The sequence below is a fragment of the Schistocerca americana genome, chromosome 7 (genome assembly GCF_021461395.2).
Source record: "Schistocerca americana isolate TAMUIC-IGC-003095 chromosome 7, iqSchAmer2.1, whole genome shotgun sequence".
NCBI lineage: Eukaryota > Metazoa > Arthropoda > Insecta > Orthoptera > Acrididae > Schistocerca > Schistocerca americana.
The window spans coordinates 94,872,336-94,890,232 of NC_060125.1; the positions used below are offsets into that span (position 1 = coordinate 94,872,336).

At 40.2% G+C, this 17,897-nt stretch overlaps 1 protein-coding gene across 2 annotated transcripts in view; it reads left to right on the top strand.

The window, feature by feature from the left end:
• LOC124622447 (UHRF1-binding protein 1-like) overlaps positions 1-17,897 on the top strand; it is a 442,870-nt gene that overhangs the window by 371,097 nt on the left and 53,876 nt on the right. For both annotated transcript variants that reach the window (XM_047148146.1, XM_047148147.1), the window contains one exon: positions 9,600-9,845. In XM_047148146.1, the coding sequence (XP_047004102.1) occupies positions 9,600-9,845 (246 nt within the window). The remainder of the gene's footprint in view (positions 1-9,599; positions 9,846-17,897) is intronic.

Genomic DNA, 17,897 nt, shown 5'->3' on the forward strand with positions numbered 1-17,897 from the left:
TCAAGAGTAGTGACTGGCGTATTGTGACGAGCCAGTTGCTTGGCCACCATTGACCAGACATTTTCAGTTGGTGAGAGATCTGAAGAATGTGCTGGCCAGGGCAGCAGTTGAACATTTTCTGTATCCAGAAAGGCCCGTACAGGGCCTGCAACATGCAGTGGTGCATTATCCTGCTGAAATGTAGGGTTATGAAGGGTAGAGCCACAAGTCGTAACACATCTGAAATTTAACGTCCACTGTTCAAAGTGCCATCAATGCGAACAAGAGGCGACCAATACGGTGTAACCAATGGCACCCCATACCTTCATGCCAGGTGATACGCCAGTATGGCGATGATGAATACATGCTTCCAATGTGCGTTCACCGCTGTGTCGCCAAACCCGGATGCGACCATCATGATGCTGTAAACAGAACCTGGATTCATTCGAAAAAATGACGTTTTGCCATTAGTGCACCCAGGTTCGTAATTGAGTACAACATCGTAGGCAGTCCTATCTGTGATGCAGCGTCAAGGGTAACCACAGCCATGGTCTCTGAACTTATAGTCCATGCTGTTGGAAACATCGTCAAACTGTTCGTGCAGATGGTTGTTGTCTTGCAAACGTCCCCATCTGTTGACTTAGGGATCGAGATGTGGCTGCACGATCCATTACAACCATGTGGATAAGATGCCTGCTAGTGATATGAGGCCGTTGGGATCCAGCACAGCGTTCCGTATTACACTCCTGAACCCACCGATTCCATATTTTGCTAACAGTCATCAGATCTTGACCAACGCGAGCAGCAATGTCACGATACGATAAATCGCAATCACCATAGGCTACAATCCGACCTTTATCAAAGTCGGAAACATGATGGTACGCATTTCTTCTCCTTACACGAGGCATCACAACAACGTCGGTCAACTGCTGTTTGTGTATGAGGAATCAGTTGGAAACTTTCCTCATGTCAGCACATTGTAGGTGTCGCCACCGGCGCCAACCTTGTGTGAATGCTCTGAAAAGCTAATCATTTGCATATAACAGCATTTTCTTCCTGTTGGTTAAAATTAGCATCTGTAGCGTGTCCTCTTTGTGGTGTAGGAATTTTAATGGCCAGTAGTGTATTATGACATTGCTAAGACAGGATCCATAACACAACAAATGGTGTAATGAAGGAAACCAAGATTTAATCAGATGCCTGTCTAAAGCAGCATTTACACGGTGTCTGAAACATGTTTTACAGCATTATTTGCAGCTATTGCTGGACTATCAGTGTTCACAGCATTTTGTTAATATGAAAGCAGGTATTCTTGACTCTGTTGGTACAGATCAAAGGAAACTTTGTCTCTGGCCTGCTGCTGCTAAATGCCACTATCTGGTGCTGGTGTTTGTTTATGTTTATGACTTGCTCCATGCAGCAGAGTTTAGTAATTACGTTGTTCTGCATTGTGTGGTAAGGTCAAAAGTCTGTTGGTGTTGTGTCAAGACATAGATATTCATTGTGTTGTACTCTACAAGGCAGAGGAGAATGTGGAATGTGTGAGGTGCAAAGTATAAAAATCACAGGGTAAAACGGCACTCCATATTAATGGATTTCAGTGTACAATAAAACATATAGTTTAGCATTATTTACATGATTGGATCACCTTTGCAAAATCCTTCAACCAACGCTTCAAAAATTGGAGTTAGAGCTGACTTTGAAAGGAATTTCTTGTATTTCTGAAAAATTTGTGCCTTTCTTTGAAACAAATAGCCATGAAAAATTTTGAAATCAAATCATGTAATCCTAGTGAAGCAGCACCATCTCCTATATTCATCTCGTGCAGTATATCAGTCCCGCAATGACTGCTATATTGTTTTTTCAGCCAACACAAAACCTACATTTTTGTCTTCATCTGCTTCTATTGTTGAGTATTAATTATGCAGTGTGGCCTGAGCTCCCCGTTGGTGCACATCGACAGCGCAGAAAGATACGTATATAGCTTCTTTTCTGTGTTTACTTCGTAGATTCTTACTTAAATTGCATGTGAGTTTCTATAGGAGGTGTAATTTTGAGTTTTAGTTAATCGTAAATTCAGGCAGATTGTAGCGCAGTCGTTAGGCATTTGTACAGGTTAGTTCATACAGTCTTTGCGTGTTTCCCTTGCGTTATCTAGGCACGGACTCGTGTTTCAGTAACTGTTGTTTAACATTGACTAGAATGGACAGGGACTGTGATTGCTGTGTTCAGATGAGGGCCAAGTTGGCATCCCTTCGCTCACAGCTGCAGGCGGTGCTGATTTTGGTCGCACAGCTTGAGGCTGTTGCCAATGGGCACCACTGTGGGGAGCCGGACTTGGGTATCACGGGGATGTCAACCTCATCCCGTCTGTCCCCAGATCGGTCTGCCGCTGTGGTTGCCCCAGTTGCTGCCCGCAGTGGGGCTGAGCTCTCGCCTGTGGTTGATTGGGAGGTCATTCCAAGGCATGGCAGGCAGCGAAAGACGTCCCCAGAGGCTGATCAGAAAACCTCCCTGGTGCGTCTGACAAACAGGTTTTAAGTACTGTCTCTGGCTGAGAGGCAGATGCAGCTGCCTGCCCTGTTTCAGAGGATGATTCTCAGCCTTCAAGGTCCGGGCAATCGCAGAGGGTGGGCTTATTGGTAGTTGGGAGCTCCAATGTTAGGCCCATAATGGGGCCCCTTACGGATATGGCGGCTAAGGAGGGGAAGAAATCCAGTGTGCACTCTGTGTGCATTCCAGGTAGAGTCATTCCTGATGTGGAAAGGGTCCTTCCGGATGCCATGAAGAGCACAGGGGGCAGCCAGCTGCAGGTGGTGGCACATGTCGGCACTAATGACGTGTGTTGCTTTGGATCTGAGGAAATTCTCTCTGGATTCCAGCGGCTATCTGATTTGGTGAAGGCTGCCGGTCTTGCTTACGAGATGAAGGCAGGAGCTCACCATCTGCAGCATCGTTGACAGAACCGACTGCGGACCTTTGGTGCAGAGCCGGGTGGAGGGTCTGAATCAGAGGCTCAGACGGTTTTGCGACCATGTTGGCTGCAGATTCCTTGACTTGCACCATAGGGTGGTGGGGTTTCGGGTTCCACTGAATAGGTCAGGAGTTCACTACACTCAGCTGGCGGCTACACGGGTAGCGGAGGCTGTGTGGCGTGGACTGGGCGGTTTTTTAGGTTAGAAGGCCTCGGGAAAGTACGGGGTGGGCTGCAATCTCAAAGGGTGCATGGCAAATACAGGACGTGCTTGTATCAAGGAACATTCGGAATTGTAGTTGTAAATTGTTGTAGTTGTGCTGGGAAAGTCCCTGAGCTTCATGCGCTAATAGAAAGCACAGAAACTGAAATCGTTATAGGTACAGAAAGCTGGCTAAAGCCTGAAATAAGTTCTGCAGAAATTTTTACGAAGTCTCAGATGGTGTTCAGGAAAGATAGAAGATAGATTAGGCAGAATTGGTGGTGGAGTGTTTGTGTCTGTCAGTAGTGGTTTATCTTGTAGTGAAGCTGAAGTAGATACTCCGTGCGAATTGGTATGGGTGGAGTTTATACTTAACAGCCAAACTAAGTTAATAATTGGCTCCTTCTACCAACCCCCAGACTCCGATGATATAGTTGCTGAACAGTTCAGAGAAAATTTGAGTCTCGTAACAAATAAATACCCCACTCATTCGGTTATAGTTGGTGGGGACTTCAACCTTCCCTCGATATGTTGGCAAAAATACTTGTTCAAAACCGGTGGTAGGCAGAAAACATCTTCCGAGATTATCCTAAATGCTTTCTCCAAAAATTATTTCGAGCAGTTAGCCCACGAACCCACACGAATTGTAAATGGTTGCGAAAACACACTTGACCTCTTAGCCACAAACAATCCAGAGCTAATAGAGAGCATCATGACTGATACAGGGATGAAAGTGATCACGAGGTCGTCATAGCTAGGCTCAATACCGTTTCTTCCAAATCCACCAGAAACAAACGCAAAATAATTTTATTTAAAAAACAGTTAAAGTGTCACTAGAAGTCTTCCTAAGAGACAATCTCCATTCCTTCCAAACTGACTATGCAAATGTAGACGAGATGTGGCTCAAATTCAAAGATATAGTAGCAACAGCAATTGAGAGATTCATACCTCATAAATTGGTAAGAGATGGAACTGATCCCCCATCGTACACAAAACAGGTCCGAACGCTGTTGCAGAGGCAACGGAAAAAGCATGCGAAGTTCAGAAGAACGCGAAATCTGGAAGATTAGCTAAAATTTACAGACGCGTGAAATTTGGCACGGACTTCAATGCAAGATGCCTTTAATAGGTTCCACAACAAAACATTTCCTCGAAATTTGTTAGAAAATCCGAGGAAATTCTGGTCGTATGTAAAGTACACAAGCGGAAAGACGCAGTCAATAACTCGCTGCGCAGTGCCGATGGTACTGTTACCGACGATTGTGCCGCTAAAGCGGAGTTATTGAACGTAGTTTTCCGAAATTCCTTCACCAGGGAAGACAAATGGAAAATTCCAGAATTTGAAACACGAACAGCTGCTAGCATGAGTTTCTTAGAAGTAGATACCTTAGGGGTTGCGAAGCAACTCAAATCGCTTGATACGGGCAAGTCTTCAGGTCCAGATTGTATACCGATTAGGTTCCTTTCAGATTATGCTGATACAATAGCTCCCTACTTAGCAATCATATACAACCGCTCGCTCACCGATAGATCTGTACCTACAGATTGGAAAATTGTGCAGGTTGCACCAGTGTTTAAGAAGGGTAGTAGGAGTAATCCATCGAACTACAGATCTATATCATTGACGTCGGTTTGCAGTAGGGTTTTGGAGCATATACTGTATTCAAACATCATGAATCACCTTGAAGGGAACAATCTATTGATACGTAATCAGCATGGTTTCAGAAAACATCGTTCTTGTGAAACGCAGCTAGCTCTTTATTCGCACGAAGTAATGGCCGCTATCGACAGGGGATCTCAAGTTGATTCCGTATTACTAGATTTCCGGAAAGCTTTTGACACCGTTCCTCACAAGCGACTTCTGATCAAGCTGTGGGCCTATGGGGTATCGTCTCAGTTGTGCGACTAGATTCGTGATTTCCTGCCAGGAAGGTCGCAGTTCGTAGTAATAGACGGCAAATCATCGAGTGAAACTGAAGTGATATCAGTTGTTCCCCAGGGAAGCATCCTGGGACCTCTGCTGTTCCTGATCTATATAAATGACCTGGGTGACAATCTGAGCAGTTCTCTTAGGTTGTTCACAGATGATGCCGTAATTTACTGTCTACTAAGGTCATCCGAAGACGAGTATCAGTTGCAAAGCGATTTAGAAAAGATTGCTGTATGGTGTGGCAGGTGGCAGTTGATGCTAAATAACAAAAAGTGTGATGATAAATAGTACATTTCTCAAGGCTGTCAATTCAACTAAGTACCTGGGTGTTAAAATTATGAACAACTTCAGTTGGAAAGACCACATAGATAATATTGTGGGGAAGGCGAGCCAAAGGTTGAGTTTCATTGGCAGGACACTTAGAAGATGCAACAAGTCCACTAAAGAGACAGCTTACACTACACTTATTCATCCTCTGTTAGAATATTGCTGCGCGGTGTGGGATCCTTACCAGGTGGGATTGACGGAGGACATCGAAAGGGTGCAAAAAAGGGCAGCTCGTTTTGTATTATCACGTAATGGGGGAGAGAGTGTGGCAGATATGATACGCGAGTTGGGATGGAAGTCATTAAAGCAAAGATGTTTTTCGTCATGGCGAGATCTATTTACGAAATTTCAGTCACCAACTTTCTCTTCCGAATGCAAAAATATTTTGTTGAGCCCAGCCTACATAGGTAGGAATGATCAAAATAAAATAAGAGAAATCAGAGCTCAAACAGAAAAGGTTTAGGTATTCGTTTTTTCCCGGGCGCTGTTCGGGAGTGGAATGGTAAGAGAGATAGTATGATTGTGGTTCGATGAACCCTCTACCAAGCACTTAAATGTGAATTGCAGAGTAATCATGTAGATGTAGATGTAGACATATCATTAATCCATTCTCTTGACTGGACACAGTGTTGTGAACGATGCTTATACACATATAGAAATGTTTGTCACTAGTGTTAACGGGGACATGAACAACAAACATAGCTTCAAGTATGTTTCGGACACGGTTGGAAACATTGTTGCAAAAAGAAACATGTTTCTAAACTTACTGTAAATGCCCATCAAGAGAGACTCATTTTGCAGACTGTTGAAAGTGGTCCCAAAATCAAGGCACAGCATGTTGCCATAACATGTTATGTATCTCATAGGACCAAATGAAGGATGTGTCATAGCCAGTTCATGTATCTGTATCACCTTCGAGCTGGTCACATCTGCCAATGGTTTGTAGCTCACTCTGCCAATCATTTGTTTTTGTCTCTTCAGTTTTGTGTACAGATGGGGCAATGGCTGGAAATTTGAATAACCATGAACAGCAGTTTATAATTAATGTGAGGGCTGGAATTGAAAGTTCACATATTCTCCTTGTCTCACAAGTGCTGTCTGTAAGGGCTTTTGTCAGAATAGTCTGCCAGATTTGTTACATGATACACTCTTTCAAATAAGAGGAAGCAGTTAGTGTGTCTATGATGAGGATCCAGCACAGTTCAGTTATGTTATTTGAGGTACACTGGATACTTGCGTACTTTGGATACTTTGGGAGTGCCAGTTTCATGGCTCGCATATTCCCCTGATGGCAATTATTTCTATGATGAACATCTAAACAGTTAATTTATACAACTGGCATTCCAAATCGAGAGGAACTTCATGGGCACATCATGGAAACTTGCAAAACCATTTGACACCATGCAGATGTGTCTGAAAGCATGTGACAAACCACGATACACTGAGTACATACATCTGCAAGAGCAAGTGAATGAAAGTTTCAATGTTTCTGAGTTTGTGACTTTTAAATTTTGTAATATGATCTCCCATCACTACTTCAAAAACCAGAATTTTTTTTTTACTGTTATGCCAGAAAATAACAAGGACACAAAATGGCCACCAGTACTTCAACTCCAGGAGAGAATGTCTCAGTACTGGTGATAGACAATACAAAAGTATTTTTTAGAAAAGTAAGTTCCTTTCTCAGGGAGGAGAGAGGTATAGGATGGGGAAGAATAGAAAGTAAGGACAGACCACCGATACGCCAGGAGACTCTCAGCTTGAGGTGAGTGTTGTGCCCCTCCTTCGTTAACTTCACTCTTTCCTTCCCAAGAAAGGAACTAACTTTTCTGAAAGCTAGACTACCTTTTTTTGTAATTATGTGTGCATCTAGCGGCAGTACTTAGGATCTCATCTCCTGAAGGGAAGTACTAGCTAGTGATTCTGTCTCCTCATAATTTTACAATTTTGTTGCGGGCCCTTTCTCCCTGTTTTGCTTTCATATACAGATTTTAACAACTCTCATAATATTTAACTGAAAGAACTATAATATGATGTTTGAAATCACCATTTTCCTAACTGTTATGTGAACTATTTCAACATTTTGTGGGGACTACTATTATTAATTTAAAGTTTGTCTTATCAAAGAGCTGGGATGTAACTTATCTTCTGTTTCTGTCAGATACTTGTTGAATAGAATGTACAAATATGTATCTGGTCTTCTACCATCAAATAATAAATTCAAGACTAAGAGAAAAAAATAGGACAAATGGAAATCCATTTCTCCACCCAGTGATTTATACTGAAAATCATCCCATACATTTTAAATTCAGAGTATGACCATTGTAGGCCAACATGAGGTTGTTATAGTCTTACTAGCTGACATTCCCGACACTGCTTGAGTATTCATTTTTGTAGTGAAGTTTCAAAATGATTTCATTTCTATATATTTGTAAAAACAGATTTGAAATTATGAAATAGTCATACTAAGACATGTGCATACTGTATGAATGTATCAGTATCCAAATTAAGAAACATGATCCTCGACAATTTTTGTACACTGGATGCAACTGCTTCACATTTCTAAAATGTGATTCTGTAAATGTCTCTACAGCTATCATTTTCATCTATAGCTGTTTGCACTTCACAGTTGAAAGCTGTGAAAAACCCTGCCAGGTGTTAAGAATTTCCTTAAGTTGCTCAACTGTGGGATTGTCTTAGTAGTAAAGAATAAAGGTGTTAAAACTTTATTCATGATACAGCATTTTTTCACATATCTCAATTTTTATGATTTTGTATCTCTTGGGCTATGTGTCATGCAATGATATATGTGTGCAGGTACATTTAGCATCATTTGTGGACATTGGAGTTAGTAGGAAAGAAGTAATAAATTTAAAGGTTATGCATGATGCAGCAATTTTCCATGCATCTCAGTGTTTCTTACATCATATCTCCTAATACACGTGTCTCACACAAAGATATATTTTGTAGGTACATTCAGCAGCATGTGTTGTGAGTAGAGTTAGAAAAGGAGTATTAAATTTAAACGTCATGCACAATGTGGCAGTTTTTCACACGTCTTAATCATTATGACATCATACCTCTTGAACTGTGTGTGATACCAATATACTTTTATAGGTGCATGTAGCAGCATATGTAGATACTGCCTGTGAAATTTATTTTCAAATACATTTGGTAGCACAGAAATAATACATTTAAAGGTCATGCATGATGTGACATCTCATTGTTTATGATGTCTTATCTCCTAAACTATGATAGCTAGGTGGTTCTTAACCCTTGAAATCTGTCCAGTGACTTAGGAGGATATGTGGAGCATATGTACATACATGCATCCATTTTTATAATATGTATGGATGAATTTTGTATATTCTTGTGCTTGAACCTAACGCATTCTGTGGCGTGTTTTTCATGAACAATGTACAGGCATAGCCTAGTGGGCCAAGGCATTTACATTTCCTAAAGCAGAAATTTATTTCTGGTACACTGTCTTAATTCATTATGTTCTAAATAATTTCTCTAGACAATATATGTTATCGGTATTCATAAATGCTAGAAAATATATGTTACTGGTATTCATAAATACCAGCAAATAGGATTGTTGACAAGGGTTACAAGACTGACTCTTTTGCAATGAAATCTGGCTTAGGATTACAGCAAGAAGAGAATGATGTTCATTTGAATTTTTTTATAAACAAATTTTGTTGTTTTCACTATTATCAACACAATTGCACATTTGTAAAGCTTCCAGATGAATTTGCATATGTCTGAGTTGTATTACAAATCCGTTGTTTGTGTTTTGGTTCCATATAACTTGACATTCTTAATGTAATTAATGTGTTGTTTAATGAGAAAAGATATATTAGACTCCTTCCTCAGGCATTATCATATATGAATATATCATACGGCAGTTATTTCACTGTCAAAAACACATCAAACCTCCAAAGCATTAAACATTTAATTTTACTTACATTCTTCCTATCTGAATCCACAGTTAAATGACAGTACCTCTTTTTTTAGAGAAGCAAATGCCTCTGATATCTTTCATAAAAGAGCTGCTGTGCATTGTTTTAAAATATGCAGGCCCAGGAGTAGAAAAAAAATGCCCTGGCATTCTCAGACAGATTAAGTTATTCTTCTGCTTGGACAGTGTATATTCTCATGTTAGTTCCCATCAACTTTATCTGCAGAATAAGTTCGGATGTCGTTCAAGAGCTTGGGCAGAAGTACCAGCGAGTGATGAGACAATGCCGAAGGTAGCAGTGCGATTCGAGCACACTGTTGAGCCAAGGAGAGACCTCCATCCGCGCTCCTGGGGAAAGAACAAGCTACAAGGTGAAGTGCATGACCTGGAAATGGAACTGAACATGAGTTCACTGATTGGGCTTGCTGATTTTATTGAAGATGAAATTATACCAGAAGCTGTTCCCATGGAGGTTTGTAAAGTGTATACTTATTTGTAATTTTATTATTTACATTTATTATTCAGCTGATTGTAAGAAACAAAATCACTAACTAATATTCTGGCTTTGTTGATTTTTAAATGTAGCTGTGACTTTAAAAATTTCATGTAGTTGTTGTAATAATCAGCTGTTTATCATCCACTGACTGAAAAAATCCTTTTCTCGAATTTTCCGTCCAGGTACTGTTGCCTGTATCCTGATGCTGTCTGCTTAACGTACAGTAGATTGTGCCACATTGGCCAATCCTTTATTTGCTCACCTCATCTCTTGTCCTTTCACTAACACATTTGTTTATTGTAATGTGTTTTTCCCCCTCTGTACTGCTTTCAACTTATGTTAGATATATTTCAAGTTGTATATACTTAAGTTTTGTGTTTCTGTAGGATTGCTTAGAACTGACACTGCACATTAATTATTTTTAGACACATTGAGTTGCTAATTCAAAAATATAATCCCAGTTCCCCAGATGATCATCCAGCTATTTCTCCTCTCATATTTATTTATTTTAGTGTATATTTACACATTTTGTTTCAACTGCTGTAACTACATGAATTTATTAATTGTAAAGGGGTTCTCTTATTCCTCACTGTCTTGCTCGAATATATGTACTAGCCATCATTTTGGTTTACTGCAGTTAATTTGCACTCATACCCCTAATACTTGTTCTGCTGAGTTTTATCTTGTTGTAGTTCTTTTACAATTGAAGCAAAAATAAAATTAAAAAGTTAAAAACACACAGTAGCGTCCACAAATCATAAATGGTTCAGATAATATCCCCTTACACCTACTTCTCCTTCATACCAGTTCATTAATTTAGAAACATGCCAACACATTAGAGCAAAGTGTTGTTAAAATCAAGTTATATTGTCATCCAGTTCCTATAACATTTCCAAATTATTCTATTTCTGAGGATCTACTATCGACATTCCCTAATAAACTGACTTTTTTCATTTAATTTCTATTTTCTCAACAGGAATTACCATATATGTTATCAAATTAAAGTCAACATTTTTTAAAGGAAAAACAATAAATTCAAGATGCCGTGGCAGCTCATGTTGATCACTGCTTTTTTCCCTGCATCCTCATTTACCCATTTCTAAAGACAGTTTTTCCTTATTCTCCTTAAATTTCATTTTTATTCAAATGGACGTTTATCTAAGTGACACAGTGGCACAGAATACATTACAACACATCCATAACTTATTGAATGAAAGCAAAACAATAATAAAATGATTAATTATGAAATTCCAGTATGAGAATAACAGAAAATAACATAGTACTTATAAACAATCAGCAATAGGATTTAGTATGTGTTACAAATTTTAATAACTGAAAGAGAACTTGTCAGTTGTAGATGATTTCTGCCAACAGTCATGGTATTTTCCTGAAATGATTTGGGAAAACCAAAGGAAACTCATGTCAGGATGACTGGAACAGATAAGGTGATCTAGATTCCATTCCAAGTGTTTCATTGTCCACTTTCTTCATGTGTCAGGGTTTTGGGAGGGTAAGGGGGTTGTACTAATCATAATGGACCTCATGGAGGCCAAACTGATCATGTGGAGATGGTTGCATACTCTTTGGATCAACCCAACCATCCTAGTTGCCTTCAAAAGGGGAGTTAGTAGCTTATTTACTTTCGCCTTGAGATATCTGCAAACCATGATTTGTTTGTAACGGTCATCAGCTGGTGTTGTTGACTACAGGTGATCAATATGAAGTAGGTGTTCAATATTTTGTGTCTTACAATAGCAATCAAATGGTTGAATGACACTTTTGTGGTGTACCCCAATTTGTTAAGCAACTTCCTATGCTGACAGCCTTCCTTAGCATAAAGTAATAAAGTAACAATGCACAAGTGGTTTAAGCTTTAAATGTCCCTTTAAGACATGTTTGTGACAACAATGCCCAGAAACCTCATAGTCCCATTCATAATTGGAGACGCAGTTGCACTACTTAGTGAGAGTGAGACAATTTTTTTATTTATTTTTGTATTTTTTGTAATTTTATTTTTTTATATAGCCTATTCAAAACACCCATACACATGAGTGTGTGTGTGTGTGTGTGTGTGTGTGTGTGTGTGTGTGTGTTTGAGAGAGAGAGAGAGAGAGAGAGAGAGAGAGAGAGTTTTAAAGAGGATATGTGGTGGGGAAATTTGAGGGCTTAAACTGGGTATGTGGTAGAGAATTGCAAGGTGCATTTGAAGCATAGAAGGAGCAACAGTTAAGAAACATATCTGTATATTCTGGAGAAATGGCTGGCACCATGCAGGATATGAGAATGGTATGATGGGGAAAAACACTAATGAGTGGAGTTTACAGATGAAGAAAAAGAGCCAAGCAAAGAAAGACACATCTCTGTACATGGAGAAGAAACTGAACAAAGGAAGTGGAGAATTGTTGGCTGGAAACAGTAGGGTGAAATTGGATGGGAATAAGAGAGGGTTAGGAAACAGGCTAGAGAAGAGTGACACATGAGGGGTTGTGGCAACAAAGAATAAGTTTCAAGGAGAATTTCCGCTTGCAAAAATAAGAAAAACTGAAACAGTGGGGAAGGGGGATTAAGGATCAAAATGTCTTGGGTTGGGAAACAGTTCCTCAATTAACTGCTTTATGTTGAGCAACAAGTTCCATAATTGGGTGTTCTAGTTTAGCCGTGACCACAGTTTGTCAGCAGCCACTCATCCAATTATATGGTTTGTTTGTGGCCACCCATATAAAACATTGTTCAGAAGATGCAGTGAAAATCATATATTTTGTTGCTGCTTTGTCAGGTAGTCCTGCTTCTACTGGAGTAGGAAATACCAGTGACAGGCTAAGAATAGAAGGAAGTGAACAAATGTGTGAGGCAGGTCTTGCAGCTCTGTCGTCCACAAATAGGTACTATAGGACAGGGGTTGGAAACAGTTATGGTATAAGAATGGAGACAGATTTTATGTAAGTTGGGTGGGCAATGGGATGTTTATTGAGCAGGAAGCGTGAAGGATAATGTGAAGAGTATTTCTCATTTCAAGACATGATGAGAGGCAGCTAGAACTATTCAGAGAACACAGATCAGTTCTTACAGGCTTGGATGGTTTCACATGATGAAGGAGGTGCTCCTTTGTGACTGGTCCACAGTTGTGTGTATAGGGTTTGTGGGGATATCTGCTTTTGTACAAGACGAGGAGGGTTATTTGTTGTGTGAAGGCTGTGCAGTTTCTTTGCCATACTGGGAGAGTAAATACTTATCATTACAGACATAATCTTCACAGGTGGCCATACTGTATGTTAGAGACTTGGTGTGCAGAGATGGCAGCTGTCAAAGTGAAGTAATTGTGATTGGTAGGATTGGTGTGTACAGAGGAGGTGAAATTTCAAATCCAGGAAGGTGGCTTACTCAGCTAAAGTACTCTTCCTTCTTTTTCTTTATCATTTCATGCAGTGTGGTTACAGCCTCGTCCATCTTCACTGAAGCCACTGTTTCCTGGTTGTGCTACATCTCTCTTTCTGCCCAGTTTATAATTGACTTTTTGTTTAATTAATCGATCTTCTTCCATTCAGTTGATGTGCTGTTTCCATATTATACATCATTGCTCCTTTTTTCATTTGTGTAATATATATTAAGATGTTATCTTATAATATTGTTCTTTATTTGATCACACACACACACACACACACACACACACACACACACATACACACACACACACACACACACAAAGCACACACTCATGTGTATGGGTGTTTTGAATAGGCTATATATAAAAAAAAATTACAAAAAATACAAAAATAAATAAAAAAAATTGTCTCACTCTTACTAAGTAGTGCAACTGCACATCATTTAAATTGCCTTAAAAATTCTGTGGACTGTATTCTTCGTTTGTCTTAATGTCCAAGTTTACTTCTGTATGTCAGAATAGGGAAGCCATTACTTGTTAAAGTTTAGTGTTGTACACTTCCTTGTCCTGTCGCCCAGTAAATCTTCTCATAAATATATGAGCAGTATTGCCTACAGATCAGTGGATCAAATTTCAATTATGCAATAAGTAGACTTAAAGTATTCCTACTAAGGGTGAGGAGGAGTTTTCCAGAACACGAGCCTTAAATTGTATTTGGAAATATCTTGTTTGCCACTAGGAGTCATCAACTCCTGTGAAGACATATTCCAAATGTATGTCCAGAGTGCCGAACACCTTCTTCAATGGCATAATACTACTTCTTGTATCTTTTGTTCAGTGAATGAATGTTGCTGTCGCTTTTCAAAGAAATTCTTGTTCCCAACTGCACGTCCCATAAAAGAATAAATGTACGGCGATATCAGTATAAGAATCTCAGCTTTTTAAATAAGAGGCTACACGAGTTCCATGAATTACCAACATGTATTTATTTATTTCTGTGGTTATCCATCTGTAGCAAATAAATATTGTAAGGATGTTTTGTCAAAATGTACATGTAAAATTTATTTGAAGTCATGACGAGGAATTGGAACATACAAATACATAACATAAGATAATGCACACAAATAATACAAAGTGATACAGAATAAAATAGAATCTTTATTATAATATAATGTCATATAAAATTATTTGATGGAAAAATTGATCAGGCAATGAACACTGTTGTACGCCTACATAAGTACACCATGTGATCAAAAGTATCCGGACACCTGGCTGAAAATGACTTAGAAGTTCGTGGCGCCCTCCATTGGTAATGCTGGAATTCAGTGTGGTGTTGGCCTACCCTTACCCGTGATGACACCTTCCACTCTTGCAGTCATACATTCAATCAGGTGCTGGAAGGTATCTTTGGGAATGGCAGCCCATTCTTCACAGAGTGGTGTGCTGAGGAGAGGTATCAATGTCGGTCAGTGAGGCCTGGCATGACAGGTGTTCTATAGGATTCAGATCAGGACTATGTGCAGCCAGTCCATTACAGGGATGTTATTGTTGTGTACCCTCTCCGCCACAAGGTGTGCATTATGAACAAGTGCTCAATCGTGTTGAAAGATGCAATCGCCATCCTTGAATTGCTCGTCAACAGTGGGAAGCTAGAAGGTGCTTAAAATATCAGTATAGTCCTGTGCTGTGATAGTGCCATGCAAAGCAACAAGGTGTGCAAGCCCCATCCATGAAAAACATGACCACACCGTACACCACTGCCTCCGAATTTTATTGTGGCGCTACACACACTGGCAGATGACATCCACCAGGCATTCGCCATACCCACACCCTGCCACACAATGTTTTTCTTCTTTTCAATCATCCAATGTTTACGTTCCTTACACCAAGTGAGGCGTCATTTGGCATTTACCAGCATGATGCGTGGCTTATGAGCAGCTGCTCGAACATGACATGCAAGTTCTTTCACCTCCTGCCTAACTGTCATAGTACTTGCAGTGGATCCTGATGCAGGTTGGAATTCCTGTGTGGTGGTCTGAATAGATGTCTGCCTATTACATATTACAACCCTCTTCAACTGTCGGCGGTCTCTGTCAGTCAACAGATGAGGTCAGCGTGTACGCTTTTGGCTGTACATGTCCCTTCAAGTTTCCACTTCACCATGACATTGGAAGCAGTGCACCTACGGATGTTTAGGAGTGTGGAAAACTCGCATACAGACGTATGGCACAAGTGACACCAAATCACCTGACCATGTTTGAAGTCCATAAGTTCTTCGTAGCGCCCCATTCTGCTCTCCCACAATGTCTAATGATTACTGAGGTCGCTGATATGGAGTACCTGGCAGTAGGTGGCAGCACAGTGCACCTAATATGAAAAAATTTGTTTTTGGCAGTGTTGGATACACACCACACGAGAGAGAGAGAGAGAGAGAGAGAGAGAGAGAGAGAGAGAGAGAGAGAGAGATGTATTACAATGTAAAAAGCTAAATTGTTGTTACATGTCTCCCTCTTTCATACAATTTTCCACACTGTAATAACATTTCCTTTTTAAGTATTTGCCAATATTTGCTTCTGTAGTTTATAAATATGGTTGTACGCGTGAATCCATTAAAAGAAACACAGATATTATATGAAGAAAAAAATAATATCGGGTACTTGTCTTCCTCATTTATAATATCTTCCACAGTGTGATAAAATTTGCTTCTTAAATATTTTTCAGTGTTTAAGTCTGTAGTTTCTAGCTTGTAGTTTTGAGCATGGCCCATAATTTATTGTTAAGCTAAGCTTATGACAGGGCGGCGTGTAGTCTTATATATGCTTAGGTTCATAATCATACGTAAAAAAAGAAAGAAAATCCTTTAAAAAGTTGCTTTTTGGTTTTTACAGAAAAGGCCTCCTTACTTAACCTTCCAAACCCATAGCTACTCCTACCCAAGCCTAATGATAACCCTAATCATATTCAAATACCTCACAACCTTGGCTTCCATTCAATCCTTAACATATCTGCCAGATCCCTCTCTGGTCTTGAGACATCCATTCTTTCTACAAGCCTAACCTTCAGCCCCATTCTCAAATTAACCACCCTACCCTAGGCAAAGATCTCTTCTGATTTACCCAAAATCTCAACTGCAAATACCAATTTACCATCCAGTCCCAAACCACTACCAACAGAGTGAGTACCAAACTCTGACTGAAAAAGTTCCAGCCCAAATCCCAAATTCTCCTCCTCCTCTTTCCTAAAACCATCCTCCCGATATTCCAAGAATTCCTCACTTTCTGCATTCCCTCTCAATCTTTCCTGAAAAATATCACCAAAACCCCAAACCTTACTTGAGCAAAGCCCCAAGCTGTCACCGGCCTGAAAGCAGAAAACACTGTCATCCTCCTCCCTGCATAAAAGAGCTCGACTACTGTGGTACTTGATTGTGAGGAGTATGTGACAGAGGGGCATTGTCAGATCCTGGACATCCCAGCATACGAAATTGGTCCGTATCACCCCATTCCTTTCATCCAAACTGAGCCACTGAAAATTCTACTAACCTTAGGTCCTTCACATCTGCTTCCGTGGAACTGCTCGTCTCTTCTTATCTCGACACCCCTTCTCTCTACGTACTTCCCAAAATACACAAATAGTAGCTGTCTAGAAAGCCCCCATTGAAGGCATGTCAGTACTGGTTGACCAACACGTCCAACCCGCATCAAAGAGCCTCTCATCTACAAAAAAGACACCAGTCATCTCAAATCCATTCACTTCTCGAACCCCCCTAAACACTGTTCAAGTGACCTCACATTTATGCAAACATCTGGCATTCGTTTGATCTCTCAGCCCTAGAACACTACCTCTTCCAATGACAATCTCAAAGTCTTCCTGAAACTTCCTCTGTTGTCATCCTAGCCAACTTACCCATAACTTTTTCAGCGAATCTCCTGAGCAGAATCTCCTCCCACACTCTGTCGAATACAGATCCCACATCCAAGGAACTCAAGAACACCCCTCATGTCACACAGAACCACCCTAGTCTTCAATACTTCAGTGTTTTACTCTGCCAATACTATAAATTTTTCGTCAAGCCTTGAAATGAGATGTAATCTCCTCGATATCCTCACCACATCACCCACTGTCACTGTCTGTCACACTCCTAACCTCAGTAATAACCTTGTGAAACCATATGAGATATTGTCAAACCATTACCCCTAACCATTGTTCCTACACCTGTAATGGGTCCCTGCTATAACTTGCCCCACGCACCCACCCACAACCACTTACTCTATATTCACCATCCATAAACAGCACAGTATCAAATGTAGAGCAACTTGATTAACCATGCTCCCCCCTCCACCTATCTTCTCAATCTGTTCTTATCATCTCTGAACTGAAAATGCCTCAGTGCTTACCATTCTAACATTAGATGCTCTCTCTGGTGCCTCCCATTTCCTGCTCCTCTATCCGGGTCGTCACCACAGATAAAGCTCTCAAGTCGAAGTGACCTGTCCTTCCTTTTTAACATTCCCCATTCCTTGGAGAACAAACTATTATTTCTGAAAGCTAGGAGGTGTATCACATTTACTTTTACATGTCTGTTTTGGCAGTACTTTCGCCTCCTGAAGGTACGTATTGGCTAGCAAAATTGTCTCATGACTTAT